The following is a 24,387-nucleotide window of genomic DNA, read 5'->3' on the forward strand; positions in this document are numbered from 1 at the left end:
GAACAGACAAGAAGCTTGGTAGTTTTATTTCTTTTTAACTTATGAATGATTAAAAGTATAGCCACAGCTGGGATTCCCAAATGGATGAGTGGATTTGGATAAAACAAATTTACAGTATTTCTCCAAAGTTTAATTCCAGATTCCACAAACTTTGTCAAATTTTCTTCTGAACAGAGACAAATTCTTGTTTATCTCACCTATTGAAGGCACATACTCACATTAACCCATCAAACAGCAAATATTGGTTGAGGACTGTGTAACATAGTAGAAAAAACAGTGACCAAGGATTTAGAAGGCTGTTCTCATCTCATCCTCAATTTCCTTATCTGTGAAACAGAGGAAATCAGATTTAATAATCACTAAGGTTCTGTCTATTATGTGACTTTATGTGCCTTGCACACAGAACTTTCATTTTGGCAAAATTGGTTTTTTTCTACACTGTGAAGGGAGGAATAGGAATCTCTGGGGAAGATGGTAAAAGCATACATGGAGGTTAAAGCCTGAGGATCTCCTAATGATGAAATGACTGAACAAGCCTCTAATTCACAACCTATGTGGGATTTCTCTGGTTTGACTTATTGACTTTTTCTTTCCTTCTCCTACTCCAAATTTATACTTCTCCTCTCTATCTATTCAATCCCTACTCCATCCTTCAAAGTACAAATCAAAACTCATCTGCTGTGTGAAACCATCCCTGATTACTCCAGTCCTGGTGGATCTCTCTCTCCTCTAAACTTTCATATCAACTTCTATCTACATCATGTAGCAATCGATCTGTAATGTTAATATTTCATGTTAATAATTTTATAGACAATACTGCTTTGTAATGAGTAGGGTAAAACAAAGGAAAATTTCTGGAGAAGAAAGTGGGAAGGACGGAGGGAGTTTGGACATGGTGTTTGAGGGGTGGACATACTTGCGAAGCTGCCGGTAACACAGGAAATTTGATACCAGGTCATAGGACCACAGCTCTCCAGCTGGAAAGGACATCAGAGGCCATCTAACCCAACACCCTCACCTTTATTGTGATCATTGCTGTTCAGTCATTTTCGGTTGTGTCCAACTCTTCGTGACCCCATTGGGTGCTTGGAATTTTTGTTGCTGTTGCTGTCATCATGATAGTTTGGCAAAGATAATGAAGTGGTTTGCTATTTCCTTCTCCTGCTCATTTTATAGATGAGGAAACTGAAGCAAACGGGATTAAGTGATTTGCCCAGGGTAACACAGAGGTTGGCTTTGAACTCAGAGACTTGCTGATCCCAGGCTAGCACTCTATCCATTGTACCACCTGGCCACCCTTTTCCCCAGATGAGGAAATGTTGGCCCAAGGAGTTTGGACAACTTGCACCAAGTCACATGGGTGAGCATCAGAGGCTTGAGTCCAGATTTGATTCCTGACTCAGTTAGTTTTCCTTTGTTTTTTTCTGACACCACAAAATGCTTAACTTCTTCTTCATCTGCCTCTAGGGTACTCAAGCAAGGGTGTGTTCTTCTCTTGAATAAAAAGCTAGACAAAGAAACCAACCATTTTTTCTGCTACTTGTCCAATCACTCTTTCAAGACAATTCTCCTCCTGGAAGTCATGCCTGATTCGTTCTGCCCTCCAGGGACCACTGTCTTCCTCTGTGCCTACTTAGCTAGAATGTTTCTGTTGAGAGAGTTTACATTCACTTTTACTCTTTAGTTGTCCTATGCATTAAGGTGGAACTCAATAATTTCTTTTTGAGTGCCAACTTGAGTGTTATTTTAAGGTTGGTATGAACTTCAGTCCTCCCTCTCATGGGTATAGTGAGAGTGATGAAGAATGGACAGTAGTTGTTCTGGGTTTAAAAAAAAAAATGTAAACTGGACCATGTTCAGTTTAAAGACATTTAAGCTGGGGAGGGGATTGTACACCATGCCATGCAAGCATTGCTTAAAAGAACAGGGTTTAGCCTAGAGAAGTAAATACTGAAAGGTAATTTGATAACTCTTGGTGTTTGGTGGGATGCCATGGAAAAAGAGATTAAAATTGTACTTCTTGGCCTTTACAGTAAAGACTAGGAACAGTGGATGGAGAGAGCAGAGAGGCAGATTTTAGCTCAATGTATGGAAAATTTCTTAATAAACAGAGATATTTAAAGAATGAATGGGTAGCTTCAGGAGGTAGGAGGTTTTCCTTTATTAGATTTCTTCAAGAGAAAATTAGGGGAATAGCAATTGGGTACATCTTTAAAGGAATGACTGGGGCGGGGGAAGAAGAAAAAAAAAACTGAAATTTACCTGACAACTTTATTATATATTTAAAAGAAGTAAGTTGTATGTAATAAATTTTTAGTTTCATATGCAACCATCTCTTTTTTTTATTATACTGTTATTGAAATGCTTGTTTTATCCCATAAATTAAAAATAAAAAAATAAAGGAATGACTAAATTAGACTCAGTTACAGAATAGATAAAGTTAGGAGCTAAAGACTTTTTTTGTGGCACGGATCTCTTTGGCAGTTGGATGAACCCAGTGGACTCTTTCTCAGAGTATTTTTTTGAATATTAAAAATTGAAGAAAGCATTCAATTTCATTTAGTGGTTAGTGAAAACAAAGATGTTAATGTTTCTCATTCAAGTTCATTAACCCTTGAAAACTAACTAAAAACTTCTGGATTAAATGAAAACCAGGCTCTTTAAACATTTAAGAGTCTATAATCTTAATCTGCTTGTGTGTGTGTGTGTGTGTGTATGTGTGTGTGTGTGTGTGTGTGTGTGTAGGGCTTCTCAGCATGATTGTATTGTGAGAAGAGTTCTTAGAACTTACTGAAGTTGCCCATGTGAAATTAATTTTTGGTAGGTTGGTGTATTGCTTTTGAGCTAAAATTTTTCTCCACTGTGCCAACTCATTTAATTTCTATAGTAACAACAATCTAAAAACAAATAACTTTGAAATATTTCTGAACTCTGATCAATGCAATGCCCAATTATGATTTCAGAGGACCAGTGATGAAGCAAGCTACTCACTCTCTAATAGAGAAGTGATAGATCCAGGATGCAGAATGTAACATTTTTTGGACATGGGCAATGTAGAAATTTGCTTTGCATGACTATGCATATTCGCTACAGTTTTTTTTCCTTTTTTTCCAATGGGGAAGGGCAAGGGTGGGAGGAACAAGGAAATACATTTTTGTTGTTTTCTAATAGGTCTCCTTGACTCAATTCTCTGTCTTCTCCAAAACATATTCTACTCAGCTGCCAAAATGATTTTCCCAAAGTACAGACTGAAGAATATTTAATAAACTCCACTGACTCCTATTTACCCTCAGAATCAGATGTAATATCATCTGTTTGGTATTTTAAGCTCTTTATATCCTCACCTTCCTTACTATCACAATTTTCTTCCATACTTCTCATTTTCTTACTTTTTGATTTTGTTTTTTTTACTCTATTCAAATACTTGCTTTGAACCACATTATATTTTACTTTGAATAGCAAACCTTGATAAGTGCTGTTTTAAGTGACTATTTTCCACAAATCTGAAAAAAAATGTCAAATGTACATTTTTCTCTTCTGTTAAATTTATTTCTGAAATTGTCTTAAATCTTTTTATTAATTAGTTTTTAGTTTTCAACATTCACTTCCATAAGATTTTGAGTTTCAAATTTTCTCCCCATCTCTTCCCTTCACCCAACCCAAGACATCAGGCATTTCAATTACCCCTTCCCACAATCTGCCCTCCCTTCTTTCACATTCCTCTGTTCTCTCACCCACTTCCCCTCTATTTCTTGATCCTTGTGTTTGCAAGTCAAATTTTCTATTCAGCTCTTGTCTTTTCATCAAGAATGCTTGAAAGTCCTCTGTTTCATTGAATAACCATTTTTTTCCCCTGAAGCATTATACTCAGTTTTACTGGGTAAGTGATTCTTGGTTTTAATCCTACCTCCTTTGACCTCTGGCATATCATATTGCAAGCCCTCCAATGTAGAAGCTGCTAGATCTTGTGTTATCCTGATTGTGTTTCCATAATACTCGAATTGTTTCTTTCTGTCTGCTTGCAATATTTTCTCCTTGACCTGGGAGCTCTGGAATTTGGCTATAATATTCCTAGGAGTTTTCTTTCTTGGATCTCTTTCAAGAGGCAATTAGTGAATTCTTTCGATTTTACCCTCAGGTTCTAGAATATCAGGGCAGTTTTCCCTGCTAATTTCTTGAAAGATGATGTCTAGGCTCTTTTTTTGATCATGACTTTCAGGTAGTCCCATAATTTTCAAATTGTCTCTCCTGTATCTATTTTCCAGGTCAGCTGTTTTCCAATGAGATATTTGAAATTGTCTGGTATTTTTTTCATTTCTTTGGTTTTGTTTTATAATTTCTTGATTTTTCATATAGTCATTAGCTTCCATCTGCTCCATTCTAATCTTTAAGGAATTATTTTCTTCAGTGAGTTTTTGGACCTCCCTTTCCATCTGACCAATTTTACTTTTTAAGGCATTTTTCTCCTCATTGGCTTTTTGGCTCTCTTTTGCCATTTGAGTTAGTCTATTTCTTAAGTCTATTTTGGAGCTCTTCCATGGCCTGAGACCAATTCATACTTTTCTTTTAGGCTTTGGATGAAGGAGCTTTGACTTTTTTATCTTCTCCTGTTTGTATATTTTGTTCCTTCTTGTCACCAAAGTAAGATTTTGTAGTCTGATTCTTTTTCTAGTTTTCATTCATTTCCCTAGCCATTTACTTGACTTTTGAGCTCTTTGTTAAGGTAGTTCTCTGCTTCCAGTGGGGGTGTAGGGATGTATTGTCAACTGCTTGATCTTCCCACAATTTGTGGGCCTAGTATTCCAGAAACAGATGCTGCTGCTGCCCCTGCTGCTGCTGCGGGTTCCTCCACCCCCTCTCCTGCCCTGATGCTGAAGCCAGACCACTCTACTCTCTCACACGTATCTTAAGGGCTTTTCCACTGACCTTTCAATTTGTCCTCAGTGTTTAGTTGTTGTGAAGTTTGGAAGCCACCACAGGTGCCAGAGATTCAGGTCTGCTCAGGTCCTGTCTGTGCCAACTCAGTACACAATGGACTGTGCTCTCCTCCCAGTATGAGGTGATAGACACTTCCCATTGACCTTCCAGGCTATCTTGGGCTGGAGTTGGCTTTACTCTATCATTCTGTGGATTCCACAGCTCCAGAATTTGTTTAGAGTCATTTTTTTTTTTTACAAAGACTGGGCTTCAGAGGATGGCTCTAGAAGCCCCTGCTTTTACTCTACCATTTTGGCTCCACAACCCCCCAAAGCATCTCTGATTTTGTTTTAATATTTCTTGCTCCATCATAGTGTCATCACTTTCTGATTCTGACAGTCTTTATGTAAAGTCCTGCTCCAGTGGCCCCACACAAGTTCCAGTTCAGCTGTTGAGACATTTGTAAGTTTGAAACTTCTTTGATTTGTTATTTTAACAACCCTTCCCATAGATTTAAGGAAGGAATCTGTGCTAATTTCAGACATTAGTGTCAGAGAGATGTGAGAAATCTGCATCTTCTCCAATAAAATCTGTGTGGGAAGAGAACTCACATCCTGAGCAGAGATTGTGTTTATAGAGAAAAAGCAGAAAGAGAGAATGGAACTGGGGTACACAGGGGATGGTAGGGTACACAGGAGTAGTAGGTACTTAACACCTATGTGCATAGTAATTGCTGATTGAGTGAAAACATGGGACATTATACTCAAGTTGGTGACCTTCAGCCTTCCCTCAGAGGGATCTTATGAAAGTGTTCAGGAATAATGGTTTATTGCCCCATGGCTCACTTTCCAGAGCAAAGCAGATAGGAATTCAAACCAATAAAAAATAATTTGTTTCGATTCAATAAGCCTTTACTGAGTGCCTTCTGCTTGCTTAGGCCTCTGCTAGGGACCATGGAATCTAATGGAGAAGACAACTTCCTATCCCTTCAGAAGCTTAAACTGAAGTTGAGGAGGTAAGTATACTCACTTGAAGCATTAAATAACTTGACCAGGTGGTAAATTATAATTTGAGTGGTAAAAATTTATGTAGGCTCAAAAGTGGAGATTACTGTAGAATGACAGTCATGCATGCCACATAGGAAAAAAAGAGGCAGAATTTCTGCTAGGCCTTGAAAGATAGGTTAGGATTTGCTTAGGGTGAAAAAAAGGGTAGAGAAAGATGGGCATTTCTGGCAGGGGAAACAGAACTGATTTTCGTCTTGATTTCATGTATACACAAATAGGATTCATTAACTCCTGCCTGAGAGGTAGAAGATTTTAACCTTCTTTGGGCCACCAAGACTTGAACTAAATGATTCACTCAAGTTCACCAGGGTCCTTCATTCTTTGGTCCAGGTGGGCCAACTCTAATGGGGGCTCAGAACTCATAGATAGTGAGGCGGCTCATGGAGCACTCTCTATCATTTCATGTACCATCTGTGTACATTTCCATGAAATTTTCACTTCCTCCCCCATCTGGATTCCCTGAATACCAGTTGGTGTAGTTCACAGGGGATCCATCCAGGTAATGGAACTCCCCTGGTGTTTTTCCCTCTCTCAGGCATATGCATCATGTTTTACCATGAGTTTCAAGATGGCAGCATTCTCTTCTTTATTCTTTGAAGTGGTAATAGTGCCTCCTATCTTGTGGCAAGTTGTGTTAATTGTGAGAAAATCAGAAGCCAGGCCATTGGTGGCAAAAAACAAAACAAAGCAAAAATCAGAAAAATCAAAAAACAACTTTTCTCCCACTTGAACTGTACTTCCATATAACTTGAGAGCTGGAGGTGAGAGGCAAGAGATTCAGGGTAATTTTCCCTCTGTCCTACTTTTTGTGTGTTTATTTCTCTGTTTGTATGACCATGTCTGAATATTTCTTTTTTTGTAGGTCTCTTTTTTTATCCCTTTTTTTCTCTGCCATTCGCTATCACTTTATTTCCTCACTAACTCTCCCTATTGAAATTACTTTGAGGATACTTTGTACATACTTATCTTGCACATGCCACATCCTTCCATTAGAGTGTCATCTCCTTGAGGGCAAGACATTTCCTATTTGTCTTTATGTTCTGAGCAGCATTGTTCAATTTAACAAGTACTTATTAAGCCACTTGTGTGCTAGGCTGCTCTAAGCCCTCAAAATACAAAGATGAAGATGAAATTGTTCCTCTTCTCTAGAAGCTACATTCTACTTGACTGTAGGGAGAGAAGAAACATCCTGTACATAGATATAAAATATACATAATAAATACAGTGTAATTTGGGGGAATCAGGAAGAGCTTCTCAGGGGGGCTGAGCCTTGAAGGGAGCTGGTCTACAAATGGCAGAATTATAAACTTACAAAGGAGATGTAATTAAAATGAATTACAACAATAATAATTATTATTAGTTTATGTTTTATTGTATTGAATGACTGTGAAGATGTATAGTATGGTCAAAATAGTGTTGGCCTTTGAATCGAAGTGAGGCCTAAGCTCAAATATCATCTTTGACGCTAACTGGTTGTTGCACCATGGGTAAGTAATTGAATTTCTTTAGACCTAGTTTCCTCCTCTATAAATACCTGTGGTAACTACTTCATTACATTTTGGGGAGGATCAAATGCAATAATGCTTGTAAATGTGCCTTCAAAACTATATAAAAATAACTGGTATTTTATATGTAAATACATATATTTTTCACTAGTATAATTATTGTAGTTGGTTTGAGGAAGTGAGAACTCTTGCTGAGTGTGTCAGCCAGGATCGCTCCCCTCCCCTACCTCAGAGGCTACTCAGGCTGTCTAGAACTCCCATTCACTCAGAATGAAATATTAGGTGGAGGCCATTTGGTACCTCCCACTATCTGGGAGATTAAAAGGAATATTTTGATAGTTGTCTTGATCTGGTTAAGCCTTTTCCTAAAGAAGTAATTAGACATTCTGTCCTTTCTCCAAAAGATTTTCTTTAAAAAAAAATTACCTAGTATTAATCAAAATGAAATATCACTGGAGGCAAGACTTTTTGTCTCCATTTTCCTCCCTTACATTTCCTCTTCTCTCAGTCAAGACAAAAGTCCAAGAACCAAAGGACAAGTGATAGACCCCTTATTTATTTCCATCCTCAGCCTGAGAACAAGCACCCTCTTGGTCCCAAAATGGCCTGTTCTAGAGTCCTGCTGTATTGAGAGAACCCACAAACTTATCAATTGTCAACTTCAGGAGGTGAATTTGTAAATTTGAGATCACCTTCAGATGCTCATCAGTTACAGAAGAATGACTTTCTGGGAAGGAAAAAATCTTTCTTTAGATCCACTGACAAGGGCAAAGAGTCAACTCAAGCCCCCAAGCCATACATACAACACTCATGTACATCCAGTCAATCCATCAACAAGTATTTATTAATCGGTTCTTATATGCCAGGCAAATATGTATAGTGTGGACTAAATTTTTTTTAAAAAGTAATTTGGGGAGGAATAGTACTAGGAGCTGGAAATATTAGGAAAGTCTTCATGCAAAATGTTTTGCTTCAACTAATTTCTGAAGAAAACTAGGGTTTGTAAAAGATGGCTACAAGAAGAGAGCACATTTCCTGCATGGAGGAGAGCAAAAGAATGAAGATGCGAGATGGGAGCTAGAGGGCTGTGTGTGAGGAACATGACAAAAGCCAGTGTAGGGAGAGCATAAAGGGAAATTATATTTATAAGGCTTGAAAGGCAAGCTAGGGCCAGATTAGGAAAGGCTTTAAATACCAGATAAAGGAGTTTTTATTTGATCATCGAGGCAGTAGGGAAACTCTAGAGTTTATTGAATGAGAGAATAATCTGGGCTTTAGGAAAATCACATTGTAGTTGTGAGGAGGATGGATTGAAGTGGGGAGAGACTTGACATCAATTAGGAGACTATTAAATAATTCAGGTTAGAAGGGATGAGGACTTGAAATAGGATAGTAGCTGTGTGAATAATGAGAAGAAATTAGAAGAGAGAGGGATGCCTTGGAAATAGTGATGCCAAAATCTGGCAACTGATTGCATAAGTGTGGAGAAGGGAGGAGGGAAGGAAAGAGAGAGAGAGAGAGAGAGACAGAGACAGAGACAGAGACAGAGACAGAAAGACAGAGACAGAGAGAGACAGAAAGAGACAAAGAGACAGAGAGAGAGAAGCTGAGGAAAACATTAGTGTTGAAAACATGGAAGATCTGAAAAGTGATGATGCCTTTGGCAAAAAAATAAGAAAAAGAGGATTAGAATTTTTTTTGAAGAGGGGATTGTAGTGGATAGAGTGTGGGGTTTGGAGTTTGGAAATCTTGAATTCAAAACCTGACTCATACATCTTGCTGTATGACTCAGGGCAAACCATTTGAGCATTTTTAGCTTATCCGTCAAATGGAGATAATAGCACCTATCTCACAGAGTTATTGGGAATATTAGATGGGTTAACATATACAAAGTGCTCTGCGAGATTTATAGTACTCTATAAACACTAGCTATGAGGACAATGAAGATGGTGAAAATGATGATCATATTTTTGAAATGGGTTTGAGATATCTATGGGACATTTGGTTTGAAGTATCTGATAGTTGACAACACAGAACTGGAGATCTGGAGAAATATCGAGGCTATATATATAGATCTGGGAGACATCTCCATAGAGATAATGGGAGATAATTTAGTAGCCAAATGAGGGTATATTGGGAAAGAAAAGAAGGCAGCTCAGGACAAAACTTTGGGATATATCCAAGTTAAGGGACATAATATGGATAATGATATAGCAAAGAAGAGCAAGAAGGAGCTGTCAGACAGGTAGAAGGAGAACCAGAAGAGAGCAGTGTCATGAAAACCCAGGGAAGAGGGTGTCCAGGGGCAAGGGTAAATAATAGTGTCAGACTCTACAGAGGGCTCAAGAAGGATAAGGACTGAGAAAGGGCTGTCTGATTTGGAAATTAAGAGATTGTTGATGACAGTGGAGAGAACAGTTTCAATTAATGAAGAAGTTGGAAGTCAGATTTCAAAGAACTGAGGAATGAAAGGAAAGGAAATGGAAGCAGTGATTATGAATAGTTTTTTTCCTAGGATTTTGGCTAAGAAAGGGAACAGTGATGTAAACTTGAAACAGTCCATCAAAAAACATCTTGCTGTATACTATGGATTCATTCAGTTTGTGTATTAAATTTTATTACCCATGGCCACAGTAATATGTGTCTCCTTCTCACTGGCAATAAAGTGGGTCAGGATGGCAGTTCTCCTTTCCCTCTCTCTATCTGCCCCCTAAAAATTTCAAAATAACATTGATAATGGGGTAGATAGATGGCATAGTGGAGAGAGTGCTGGACCTGGAGTCAGGAAGACATGAGTTCAAATCCAGTCTCAGATGTTAACTGTGTGACCCTGGGCAAGTCAATTAACTACTATTTGCCTCAGTTTCCTCATCTGTAAAATGGGATAATAATAGCACCTACCTCCCAGGATTTTTGTAAGAATCAAATGAAATGAAAATTATAAAGTGTTCAGCATAGTGCTTGGCACATAGTAAGTTCTATACAAATGTTAGCTATTACTATTGAAAAAAAAGAATGAATCATTATTTTTCTATGTATGTTCATTTCTGCATGGTTCCCGTGCAATGAAGCTTTCGAGCATATTTTTCTTTGAGCTAATGTTTCCCTGAAGTAATCAATATCTAGATGACTCTTCTGTGTTCAGTAAACAGACACCCTTGCTTTAAGAAAGAAATGTGTGTGTGTGTGTGTGTGTGTGTGTGTGTGTGTGTGTGTGTGACTGCTTACTGTGGACGCATTGTCCTCAAGGTCAAAAGAGCCTTGTAGAATGGGTGACACACTTGTCCGTAGAAGGATGGCTTAGTTGTGTTTCCAGATGAGACTTTTTGTTCCTTCTCCACTGCCGGTTGAAGCATTAATTGAATGGATAGATAGGAAAAGCATTGGGATTACAAATACAAAAGCAGAGATAACAGTCAATAAACAGTCACCTAGAGGTACCCTTTCTAGACCTCAGTTTCCTCAATTGTCAAATAATGGGGCTTGACTAGTTGGTATCTAGGATTTTTTGCAGCTCAATAGGTGTGGAAATATCCGTGAGTGGATCACTTCACAGAAATGTTGGAAAGAAGACTGTTTATAAAGTCTCCATAAATGTGTGCTGTTGTAGAGTACTGCCCCTCCATTCTACTCTGCCATCCAGCCACATTAGCCTACTTTCTGTTGCTTGAATGTCAGAGACAACTGGAATGCTCTCCTCTCTCACCTCTGACTTCTGACTGTGTTGGCTTCCTTTAATGTCCCGCCTTCTGCTGGCGAGTGTGAGGGGCTTTCCCAGCCCCAGTTGCCCCACTTAATGCCTTCTTTCAGATTATTTTCATCTATTTTGTAAATATCTTCAACGTCCTTAGCTGGTTACATGAGGCCTTCTCCATTAGAATATATGCCCCCCATTAGAATGTATTGAGGACAGGGCCTGTTTTTGCCTTTCTCTGAATATCACATAATAAGAACTTAATGAGTGCTTATTGACTGACTACATGCTGTGCTCTGTTGGGTTAAGAAAACAACCACCAATTCAGTAATTTTAGCTCTACCAGTCTTCTGACTCCATAGACAAGTAATATCGGTGTGCTTTGTAACGTCTGGTGAAATACATCATCTGAGGCAGAAGTGCTGGAAACCCCCTGACGTTGGCCAGGGTCCTTTACTGGAAACACCTGGAAGAACTAAAGGGGATGGGGAAACAATGGGATGGGAAGGTGCTGGGAGTCTTCTGGGACAGTTAGTTATGAATTAAAACATAGAAAAGGAAGGGAAAATGAACCTTTGACCAAAATTGTGACAATTCTTGGAAAGTGAGAAATTTGACATGAAACAGACCTGGTTCTAGTGGTTTTACCACTAATTGTATGACCTTGGGCAATTCACTTTATTGGTTCAGGTTTCAGTCAGTCAACAAACATTTATTGACATAAAAAATGAGGTAAGAAACAGTCCTTGTCCTCAAGGAATTCACAGTTTAGTGAGCGAGACAGCAAGAAAACAAATATGTGCAAACATATGCAGGATTAACTGGAAATAATAGAAAGAGTCCTACTCTTAAATTAAGGGAAAAGAAAGGAAAAGAATTCTTCCTGTGACAGGTGGGATTTTAGCTGGGCTTGAAGGAAGCTAGGAGGCAGAGATGAGGAGGGAGAGCTTTCCAGGGATGGGAGGCAGTCAGAGAAATTTCATGGAGCTCAGAAATGGAGCCTTGTTCATATAACAGCAAGGAGGTCAGTGTCACTGGATCCTTACAGAGAGAGTAAGGTGTAAAAAGACTGGAAAAATAGGAGGAGGCTAGGTTATGAAGGGCTTTGAGTGCCAAAGGATTTTGTATTTGATCTTAGAGGCAATAGGAGTCACTGAAGTTTATGCAGTAGGCATGTGATGTGATGATCCTCAGTTTCCCAATTTATTAAATGTGTAATTTGAATGAAATGAGATCTAAGATTCCTCAGAATACTTTCATTCTGAGATTATATTCTATACTTTTACATAAGGGCCAAGCTTGAGATTAGCCTTTGAGAATGATGGTAAGACTCAAGGCAACTCTTGTTGAAACAAGCCATGAGTATATACTGCTCATAAATCTACTTAAATTAACAAAGCTCTTGATTATAGAATTATATTTTCTTGGTTTTTCTTTCCCGGTCAGTGTATGTGTTCTCCATTTCTCTAGCACATACATGTATATATTAATGAGGCAACACTTCCAATATAAATCTGCATGAGAAAATTAAGTTTTTAATTATGAGTTTAAACACAGGAAATGGCAACTGAACTTCAAGCTTACAAAGTTCCAGCATTTGTTTCTGGTGTCAATGATATCGAGGCACAGATAAAAGACCTCAACATTTAGTCCACAACAAGGCACCTCTTCAGGCAGGTAATTCACAGACAACCAGCAAAGAAGTCGTACAGGATATGTCATTCCATGATCCGTCATCATTCAATGTAACACAGTCTTCCCCAGATCCGCTATTATTAGGTTCATTCTCCCTCCAGTTAGTGTAGGTAACTCTTTCCCCAGTCATGTATACAAACTTTCCTTCTTGCACTTTGTCTGTGATGCCCAGGAAAGGAGATTTGTCTTTGGCCAAATCATGGATAGCTTTATTCTCCTTTGCATTCTTTGGGGTTGCAATGGTAGCCTTAAGTTGCTCACAAAGAACTTTCGCTCTGTCGAAAGTGGCTTTTTCTCCATTGGTTAGGAACAGTTTTTCCTCAGTCTTTTTGCCCAATGAGAAGATCAGAACTGTAGATGAGATTAACATGGTTGACAAGTTCACCCCAGGAAAAAACAAATGCCTTTCTGGAACTGGCTACCTCAGGAGAGACATAATCACATTTGTTCACCACCAGGAGTTCTTAATCATTTTTGTGTGTTTTGTGGACCCTTTTGACAATTGATAAACCTATTGATCCCTTTTTAGATTAATATTTTTAAATAATTGAAGGAAATATTAAATTTTAGTTAGGTGAACATAAAGATGAAATTGTTTTCTCATCCCAAAGACCCCCTGAAATCTATCTGCATACCTTTTAGTGGTCTATGGACCCTGGGTTAAGAACCCCTTGTTTAGCCATGAGATTCTGTTCTGATAGTATGAGGGCTAGACCCTACATTCTAGGGGCAGTGTGATTTGGATGAAGACCATAATTTAGGTGTTGGAAGGGCTTGGTTTGTGAATCAAAGAAAAACCTTTGGGCAAGACCAAGGAGTCTTTCTCAATAGAACTGAAACCATGAGAAAATAAACAAAACATCAAGGAACACTTGTCCCAGGATAGGCAGGCCAAAGAGAAGAAAGCAGATTTATTACAGCTAAAGATTAAAGATCAACTAGCTTGGGAAAGGGACACAGTAGCTAATAGGAGAAGCTGTGATTCAGAGTAAATGTGTGATTAGAACTCTCAGCTATTTGCTATTTTCCTCCCTTATTAACAAAAACAATCATGAGAGGCAGTGTGATATAGTGAAGAGAGGACTGGTCTGGGACTAAAGAAGGTTTGGATTTAAATATGACCATGAACACGTACTGGTCATATGGGTGTGGCCAAATCATGTAACCTCTATGCCCTAAATAAATCTCTAAAATTATCCATTATAGGGCAACTGGAGTGGCCATTGCAAATCTGTCAGCGAAAGGAATTTCTCACTAGTATTTTCCCACAATGATGACATCACAAATGTCCTATAATCTGACTCACAAAAAAAGAGCTCACAGATAGTGTTTTCCAGTTTGTAAAGCTCTTGCCTCAGCATGGTTGGTGTACTAGGGAGAATTTTCGGATGGGAGTCAGGGGAAAGACCTGAGTTCAAATCCCAGTTGGTTCTATGACTCTGGGTACATCCCTTAACTTCATTGAACCTCAGTTTCCTCATTTATAAAATGAGGATAATTATGCCTGTAGCTCCTACCTCACAGGGTTGTTATGAGCCTGTGATGAGATAACGTACGTGAGTTACCTTTGCAATTTCAGAACTCTATAGAAATGTCAGTTACTGCTACTACTGCTATTATTATTACTACTAGCGGTAGCTATTCCATAGGATTGACTGAAAGGCTCAAATTAAGTAATGTATTTAAGCGTTTTGTGAACTTTAAAGTGCTATATTTCAGCTGTGGCTGGTGGGAGGAAAGGACCCCCTGATATCTTGAACTGGAGTACCTATATTCTAGGATTGTTATCTCTTCTTTAAAGATTAAGGAACTGATGTTTGAAGAATTACCTATAATCACATTACTAGAAAATGGTAGAACTAAACTCCAGACCACTGAATTATAAACCTAAACAGGAAGAGACATCAGAGGTAATCTCATTCATAGGCTCAATTTTGCAATTATTTCCATGAATAACTGACATTCTCAAAGCCACACGTAGGAAGTGTCAGTGGTGGAATCTGAACCCAGGGCTTCTGGCTATGGAGCCAGTTTGTTTCCTGTTTCCCTAGATTTTCTCACTCTAGGTCCAATGCTCTTTCCATTATTTGTGGAACACTATTAATAACTCACATTTCTAGGGGTTTTTCAGTTTACAAGGTGCTTTTTTTTTCCCTCAACAACCCCAGGAGGTAGGTTAGTATTATTTCTGTTTTTACAGGTGAACATATTGAGGCTTAGAGAAGTTAGTTTAAGTGGCTTTCCTAAGGCCATCTAAGTATTTGATATCAGATTGTGACTCAACTCCCACTTTTCTCACTAAGCTCAGTTTTTTCCCATAGAGAACTGCTACTTCTGGCTTAAAGCCCCCCAAAGAATGCATGAGCAAGAAAGGACACCATCATCATGAAGAGCTAGCTTACTATTTTGGTACTTGTCCACTTGAGCTTGAAGGGTCTGGATTTTTTTATTTGAGTCTGTGACCAGTCTGAGAAAAGCTAGAAACAAAGGAAATGAGTTATCATGAGACATAGGAGTTTATTCTGTAAAACACTAGAGGGCAGCACTAGGTGTGGAATCAATGGAACTTACAGGGAGGTGGATTTGGGCTAAATATAAGAAAATAATTTCTAATAGAACTAATTAATTTTAGCCTACATAGGCTGCCATTCATAGACATGTTCAGGCAGGGAACTGGGTAATCAGCTATTAAGAATATCACTGAGGGGACTCCTATATATTCAATTCAGTAAACCTTTATTGCATACCTACTATGTTCAAGAAACTGTTGGTTTCATTAGGTGGCCTCTCAGGTTCCTAATAGAGGCCAGCTTATGAAAGGGCTCATAGACCTTGAATAAGAAAGGATGGTGGTATTCTCTGTCTTACTTTTTACCTCTTGCCCTATTTTTGTCATTCATTTCTTTCTATTGAATTGATGAGCTCTGAAGATTTCCCTTTGCCTGAACTACTTTGAGATTCAAGGTTTGGCTACCAAGCACTTCAATAGCTACTGAAGAATTCCTCAAATGATGTCAAATTTCTTCAGCAGATTTGGTTTCCTCCTATTCCCCAATGGGGATTTGGAACACAATTCGATTTACTATTTTTTTACCTGTGATTTTATTAATATAAGAAAGTACCAAAAGTGAAACTATCAGAGGAGATTGGCATCTGTTTGGCAATTTACAGCCTTTGAGGGTAGCTTTGGGGCACTGAGATAGGAGAGATTAAATTGACTTGTCTAGGGTTACACAGCCAGTACTTGGGACCAGATCAGACTTCTTCTGAGTCTCCCTCTCATGTATATTATTATTTCAACTTTATATCCAACTGACCATTACATATATACATAGCTACCAGAGAGAGAAGCCCCAACATCTGTGTTTTCAAAGCCGGGGGGCTCCTTAATGGCTACCCAGAGTCTCATCTGGCATATGAACCTTCTTCCAATGAGTAGGCCCCCAAAGCAAAAACTCACCTCAAAGTATATATACACCTTTCAGAGCAGGAGGGCAGGACCCTTGTGACGCAGTGCCTCACTAGTAATTAACAAAAGGTGTAAAACAAGCCTTCCCTAATCAAGTTTCCCTGAATGCTTTCCACTTGAGGCCTATTAATGAGTGGTGAAGATCATTTAATTCCCATTACCATTTACAGCCTCTGGCTTAGAGTTAACTGTAGAGCACAGTAGAGAGAAGAAATACCACTTTCATGAATGGTTAGCTTACACTCATTGATACTTTCCAGTTGTCTTTCAAGATGCTGGATTTTTCTTTCCAAGGTTGACAGCTCATTCAGGGAAACTAGAAGCAAAACAATTAGGAGAGTGTTATCATACTCATCTCTGCTTCTTCACAGACTGCTGAACTCTGGCAAGATTGCTGCCAGCATCACTCAAAGATAACTTCCCTCTCCAGAGTTACTAATGATTTTTCAGAGCCAACTATTGGCCTCTGCATTTGATAATGTCAATTGCTTTCTGGATGCTCTCTCAAATTCTTTATGATACCATTCTCTCCTGGTTCTCCTCTTATCTGTTTGACCATCAATCCTCTCACCTGAGGTTACCCCTAAGGCTCTGTCCCTCTTCTCTTTTTGCTTTTTATTATACTAGCTCATTTGGTGATCCCATCAGTTACCAAAAGCTCAGTGATCATGTCTATACGGATGATTCCCAGACCTATATATCTAGCTCTACTTTCTGTTTTGAACTAATAGTCATATATCTCAAACTATATGTCATATAAAAACCTCAAACTCAGCAGAACTCATTATCTCACTCCCAGCGCCTGCTCTCTTCTGTTCATTCCTGTCCCTGTAAAGAGCATTAACATCTTTCCACTTTCCTATGCCTTCAACACCAATGCCATCACCCTCACCCACCCCACCTATCCAATTACTTTATTGCCAAATCTTGTCATTTTTTACCTTTACTATACCTCTCACATAGTTCCCCTCCTTTCCTTCCATATAGTCACATCCCTAGCACAGTCCCTGTCTCACCTGGACTCTTTCAAAAGTCATGTACTTAGCTCTTTAAAGGTTTTTTCCCCACTTGCCTGGCAACTCCTTGGGAGCAAAGACTGTTGTTGCATGTAGATTTTGTCTATAGCCCTAGAACGTAGCACGTTCCTGACACATATGCTTGTTTCCCAGACCCACTGAATCAATATTTATTAAGCACTGGGTTAGGCATGAGGGATACAAGACAAAAATATAACAATCTCTACTTTCAAGAAGCTTTCTTTATTGACATACTCATGAATATGTAGATATCTAAAACGTATACAAAGTAAATAGGTATATGTATATTTGAGAGGAGATACCAGCAGCTAAGGGGAATCAGGAAAGGTTTCAAATGAAAGGGACCACTTGAGTAGATTTTGAAGTAGAAGAATTCTTAGTGGTAGCAGTGAAGTGGCAAAAAACCTCCAGGCACGGGATATAGCCAATGCAAAGGCATAGAGAGAGAAAAGGGAATGTCGTACGTGAGGAGCAGTGAAAGGGTCGATTTGACTGCATGGAAGGGAAATAATGTGTAATAAGGTTAGAAAGGTAGATTGGATTAGGTCTTTGCGAAAGTCTTTGAAAGTCAAACAGAATTTTACATTTGATTCTAAAGGTAACAGAGAGTTGATGGAGTTTATTGAGGAGAGGAGTTCATGGTGAGACCTTCACTTTAGGAAAATGCCTTTGGCAGCTGTGTGGAGGACAGATTGGAATGAGGGGAGACTTGCAGCAGGATGACCAACTAAGAGCTTATCTCAATAGAGCAGTGAAAGGTACTAAAGTCCTGAGCTAGTGTTTAATACACGTTACTATGTCCAAGGCATTACACTGGGATACATTAGATGACCTCTGAGTTCCTTCCACCTCAAAGATTCTATGATTTGGGGGAAAATTTGTGATGACCTTGGTCAATTTTACTAAGAAAGGTTGAGGATTCTCTCTCCCTTCCTGTTCCTATTGACAGGTTTAGTTTGTTTTCTATTAAATCACTGATTCCTGAATATTTCCCATTGCCTGAATTGTCTTAAAGTTCAGTTCACTGTCTGGCTCCTTGATACCCCAACAGCTACAGGAAAATTACTTGAATGGGATCAACCCCTCCAATCATCTGCTATTTGATTGTTTTCAGGAATAATTACTCAACTCTATTTCCAGATGAAAGCTGAGACAGGATGTCCAGCTAAATCATGAAAAATGTGTTAGGAAGAATATGTACATGCATTGATGTATATGCATGTGTGTATGCTTGTGTAGGATATTTCTATAACTGCTGAAAACTGAGACCTACTTTGGACTCTGATCTTTAAAAATTTTTTTATGGATAACTTTTGTTTTAAAATTTCTTACATTTTCTAATGTATCCCTCCTGCCTGTCTTTCCCAAAGAAGCATCACTTGTAGCGTAGAATAATAAATAAAATGCAGAAAAAGGGAAAAAAGGTCAGCCAAATTAAACACTGTATTTTAAAAAGTCTAATACTATATGCGGTGTTATACACACACAGTTTCTTCTGCAATGAAACAGGGGTAGGAAAGGGGAAAAGTGTTGGGTCATAGAGGAGGCTTTACCAATAGAAGGGGACATTGGACTGTACTGCTAATAGGATATTTGGAAGAGGGATCATCTGCTTACTGGATCTGAGCCCTAAATCCCTAAATGGCCTCCTCCTGGCTAGGGCCAGTACAAAGAAGATAGAGCCTTACCTGAGCTGTCTCCTGTATCTCCTTTCATGCCTGCTGGTCCTGGAAATCCTTGTGGCCCTGGGTGCCCTGGAGGTCCCATTTTCCCTGGAGGACCCTGGATACCTCTGAGTCCTTGACCTATTATTAGGCAATAAAAACTTATCTTTGTATTCAGTGTTTTAAAAATATTTGAAAAACTGAATTTTATTGTTAGTTTTTGTTTTATATGTGGTCTTTCCCATATATACCCATTCAACCTCCCTATTACCTACCAAGATCCCTTTCTTGAAACAAAGAAAGTTGTGGTTCCAATTACGTGGGACAAGCAAAGCCTTTTAAAAAATGATTCTATTTTGTGACAGAAATAATCATATGTGTGTGCTTCTAATGACACCAGACTAAGTTTTACCTTGACCAAATGGACACAAGGTAAGCTGATTTCTCCACTTTGATTTTTGTTAGCTGAATAGTGGATCTGGGACATACATCTTTCATTATTCTCTTGTGTTTTTAATTCTGTAGAATTTTTAAAGAAGGGCTATTCCTTCATGGAAACTTGTAAAAAGTGTAGCTGTCAAGGATCACACTTCAATAACTATTAAAAGTATTGATGACAGGGGTATGGGAAAGTCATGCATTTCAAGCATTTTTCAAATCCACAAGAAATAAGAGCAGTCTCAACAAAGCACAAATGGTAGTGAAGTCCAAATGAAAAATAATGCTAACAGCTGACAAAATGTTGCTGTAAAATAACTTGATTATTCCTCAGAAAATAAGTAAAAAGCTTTGTAGGAATCTCTTGACTAAAAGGATTGTTTTCAATCTTTCTATAGTATGGTGTAGACTTTTTTTAAAGTTGGAAGAACAGTGAAAATCAGTTGCTAACTCTTACTGTCAGTAAAAAATGCTTTTCATGAGCAAAACCATATAAAGACTAATGTACTAAAGATTAGAAAATGTTAATTTTTTACTAATGAACTTATTTTTTCATTCAAGGTCTTTTAATTCCAAATCATTTTCAGAAGTCCAGATAAGCTTGCAAGATCTGGCCATCTTCATCAGACTGTAAAACATTCACTTCCAAAAATACTTGAGGGATTATTTTACATTCAGTAAGCCTAGAAGTTTTGTCCCAACTGAAGAAAATAATAAACTCTGATAATTCTATTGACATACTAGCAAATAGAATTGCTTTGATATTACAGGAATTCCTCAATAGCAATGCAAACTTGTGTCATGCCACAGGTCATGAAAAGCTAAGAAATTTATTCAGAAACTGGAGAGAAATATGCTTCAGTTCCCAAGAACTTGTTTAATTTAAGACCTAGCAAGAATCTGTAGGCTATAATCGAGGCTAGATTTAAAAAAAATGATTATTTTACAATTTATATCTAATTCATAAGTATGTTTTCATGAATTAAGAATTCAAGATTATACAGATGAACTCAATGCTAAATTACATGTAACAAAGACTCACAAGAAATGGAGGACATCTTACACATTAAATATTTTTGAAAGACATAAAAGTCTTAAGACATCATATGCCAGGAAATGTAATTACCCAATTAATGAGTATACCACTGTAAGCAAAACCACTTATACAGATGGGTATGCAGTCCCTGAACTCATAGTCCTCTGCTTCTGTGCAAAATGGAGTGAAATGAGCAAAAAATATTTCACTGTGATCTATATGTGGACACCTTAGGAGGATATAAAACAAACAGGTGATCTCATGAAAGAGTTCCCAGACTTTCTTCCCAGTATTTAGTGTTTACTTTAAATCAAACTAAGCAAGCAGTATTCCATGGGTTTCCCCAAAGTGGGGTGGACTGAGAGATTCTCAAGAGACAGCTTTTGAAAATGGCCCCATATACTGCCTATTTTGATAAAGCGCCAACATAATCCTTCCTTTGACTTCTTGGAAACTGGGGTGTCAGATTACCAGAGCTAGATAAATAGAACTTCTCTGATCATCTCACTCTCTTGTTAGAGGAAAAGTTTTTGGACAGAGATTGAATCTAGAGAAACAATTCAACATCACTGATAAATATGACCTCATATGTTGAGTCTGAACTCTTAGAAGAGGCAACCATCACATGGGATCACCTGGTGGAAATGAAGACTCAGGGAGAAGGATCCCAATTAGCATGTACCTGGTTCTCCTTTTTCTCCCTTGAGCCCATCTCTTCCATCTTTTCCAGGAGCCCCATTTGCCCCAGGGGTACCACAAGAGACCACGGAGCAGCAGGTCTGCTCGGTCGTCTCACTCAAAATTGGCTCTGAGTAGACAGCCATGATGATGAGGAGGAGTGGGAACCAGGAAAAGTCAATCATTCTTCAAACCTTGGAAGGGTAGAAACTTGAGGTCAATTGATTTAGAAAGAAAAATGGCAGGGATTTTCAACCAGCCTCACTCTTATCCTTCTTGCTATTGTCTCCTCCTGGTGGTGCTGCCACCAGCTGTCTCTTTTCCCTCCAAAACAGCCAGTTTCACTGCTTTGGATCCTGTCAGTCTCTTGTTTTATTGTGTTTTATTGACTCCCCATTGTCTTCAAGATTAATCAATCCAAACTGATTTGGAAATCATTATACAAGGGAGTCCCCACCCTAATTATCCTGACTTCTTTCCCATTCTGTCTGAATGAGAACTCTCCATTAAAGACAGACACATCTCTTGCCTTTCCAACCCATATGATGTATACTCATTACCCTCACTGCCCAGATTAGTCTGACTGCTTTCTTCTACATGCCCTCTATTTCCTAGGATCCTCTATAGTGCCTAGCACAGGACTGGACATACAAAATTAATAATAAAATAAAATTTTAAAAATCTTGATATACAAAATCCTTCCCTCTCTCCTTCCCTTCCTCTGTCCCTCTCTTCCTCCCTTCCTCCCTCCCTTCCTTCCTTCCCTCCCTTCCTCCCTCCATCCCTCCCTTCCTTTCTTCCTTTCCATCTCTTCTCCCTTTTTCTTACTTTGTTCATTCCCACCTATGGTTCAAACCTGCAAAAAGTTTTGTAAATCTTGTTTGTCCTTGCCAGGAAGTCCACAGGGTGAGGGTGGGAAAGTTGCTAACCCTTCAGTAGGAGACCAAATAATTCTATGTCCCTTTTTATTTTGCCTGAACCAGATCTGGCCTATTTCTAAAGAATGCCATACTTCCAAAGGAACCAAGGGACCTAAAAGGAGATGAGGAATATCAAAATAGAAAGACCTTTAATCATAACTCTAGTTGATTGAAACATTGCCTGAAAATCTATTGGAAAGTCCCTTTCCTGGAATCAAGTTAAACATACAGATCTTTGACCCCAGTTCCACAGGCTGTATTTCTGATCAGAAACTTACCTGACATACAACAGGAAAGAGATAACAGAACAGAGTGTCCTCTAGTTTAACCCAGAGAAGACGGGAAGAGGCTGGATTCAACAAGATATAAAGAATCACTCTGTTTACATGGTAGAGGTCTGTCCTTGTTTTGCTTCCACAGATTAATAAGCAACTGAATCAAATATCCAGCTGTTATTCTCATTGCTCCCAATGGATAATGACAGATTGAGACAGAATCACAGAGACAGAATTTCAGAGCCTGCAACACATACCTAAAAATGAGTTCCCTCAACAACATACTTGAAAAGTGGTTAGTTAGCTTTTCATGAAGACCTTCAATGAAGGGAAGTCCTTTATTGCCCAAGACAGTCCATTGCATTTTTTAGTAACATACTATTAGTAAACTTTTCCTAACTCTTCTCTCTGGGATCAGTCTAAGCTTCCACATGACAGTCTTTTTTGTGTAACAAATAAATAACTATCCCATACCTGATTCCTATTTCCACCTTTGGGGAGACCCTAGATGAGATGAATCTGAGCCAAAACTAAAAACTTTAAATGCTAGAGTGGGGTACAAAATGAACCAAAGAGTATGAGAAATGGGATTCTAACTTCTCTCATTAGAGGCAGGGTTTTCCAAGGCTGATGCTGTTTGGACCATGTGCACAGGTCCATAGGGGTCCCTTAGTGCAAAAAAGAGAAAATGCTATGCCCAAACCTGGGGGCTCCAACCCTAGGTTGTTAATGTTAAATTGTGAATTTAACAAACCATAAAGGAACATGAACATTTCTATGTACAAAGAACAAAAAAGAGGATGGTGTAGGAAACTGTGAACTGTTACGTATGTTTTCAAAGTATATATTAAATTTAACACAATAACAACAAAACTTCCTGCTATTAAGCTATTATCCCTATTAACCTATGTATCTTTCTCTCTTCTATGTTTATTTTTAGGGCTTCATTGATGGACTTTTCTTTCTTTTCTTATATTTTTTATCACTGCCCCCACCGCCCCACTTCTCTATGTACTACCAAAGCCCTTTCTTGTAAACAGTAAGTATAGCCCATCAAAATAAAACAAGACAACTTTTTTTGAGAAATTTGCTCCAAAGATTCCACCCAGTGAGCTGTTTCCTTAATAATTCTAACTTGAATAATCAAAACTTTTTTTGGTGCAAGTTCTCAGTTTTAAGGAACAACAAATGTCTATTTTTAATCTTTTATGATCACCTCTAATCCTTGTTTAATTAAGAATTCTTCCTTCTATTCATGGTTTTGAAAGGTATATATTTCTTTCCTCTTTCTTCTCTGGTTTACAATATAACCTTTTATATTCATATTTTAAGTCATATAACCCTTTGGAGCTTATTGTTATACATAACGTGAACTGTGACTTTTAGGACAGGATCTTTTCTTGGATTTTGACTTCTAAACTTCTAGGTGTTTTGACTGCCTCTTTTCTTCTTATGAGGTAGCTATTTTCTACAGTATCTACACTGGTGAATATCAACCAGTTTTTATTTCCCTCTTTTCAGTTTACAGCCCTTTAGATTAGACTTAAAAGAAGTAACATGGTATAGTGGACAGAGAACTAGCCTCAAAGTCAAGCAGACCCAAAATCAAATCCGGCCTCTGATACATAACTGGCTATGCGACTCTGGACAAGTCACTTAACTAGAGCATGGACTCTAAGCAATTCTCCAAGACCCTAAATTACAAATAAGGTGCTGACCTGCACTGATAGAAGGAATTTCATCACCTGGGAGTTCCCTATACCAATGAGATCACAGGTGGAATACCTCTCTCCTTTGAATAGACTCTCAATACCCTAGCCAAATCGAGTGAGTTCTTGTTAGGTGTATGTCTGGCCTGAAGCCTCTCATTCCTATTTGTTAAGCTTTGGTCTAAAAACCCCATTCAAATTCTGGGATACGATCATCTTTCATTATACCACACACACATATATTTAGCTTTTATTTATTATTTTATTTTTCCCCAGTTGCATC

At 38.4% G+C, this 24,387-nt stretch overlaps 1 protein-coding gene and 1 long non-coding RNA gene across 5 annotated transcripts; one reads left to right on the forward strand and one right to left on the reverse strand.

Annotated features, from left to right (window-relative positions):
• Positions 1 to 3,568: 3,568 nt before the first annotated feature.
• Positions 3,569 to 13,245, forward strand: LOC140517094 (uncharacterized). The gene is made up of 2 exons (XR_011971473.1): positions 3,569 to 5,379; positions 5,855 to 13,245. It is a non-coding gene; the product is annotated as an uncharacterized lncRNA (long non-coding RNA).
• MBL2 (mannose binding lectin 2) lies at positions 12,693 to 22,504 on the reverse strand. Of its 4 annotated transcripts, none has more exons than XM_072627994.1 (6): positions 22,399 to 22,504; positions 21,205 to 21,394; positions 19,073 to 19,189; positions 16,589 to 16,663; positions 15,281 to 15,355; positions 12,693 to 13,229 (listed from the first exon to the last, which is right to left on the reverse strand). In XM_072627994.1, the coding sequence occupies exons 2-6, from the start codon at positions 21,383 to 21,385 to the stop codon at positions 12,853 to 12,855; spliced, it is 825 nt and encodes a 274-aa protein (XP_072484095.1). In that variant the 5' UTR covers positions 21,386 to 21,394; positions 22,399 to 22,504; the 3' UTR covers positions 12,693 to 12,852. The 4 variants fall into 4 exon arrangements, with proteins under 4 accessions (XP_072484095.1, XP_072484096.1, XP_072484098.1 ...); XM_072627995.1 differs by lacking the exon at positions 22,399 to 22,504 and adding an exon at positions 22,057 to 22,255; XM_072627997.1 differs by lacking the exon at positions 22,399 to 22,504 and adding an exon at positions 22,044 to 22,255.
• Positions 22,505 to 24,387: the final 1,883 nt, after the last annotated feature.

Source organism: Notamacropus eugenii, chromosome 1, assembly GCF_028372415.1.
Source record: "Notamacropus eugenii isolate mMacEug1 chromosome 1, mMacEug1.pri_v2, whole genome shotgun sequence".
NCBI classification, from domain to species: domain Eukaryota; kingdom Metazoa; phylum Chordata; class Mammalia; order Diprotodontia; family Macropodidae; genus Notamacropus; species Notamacropus eugenii.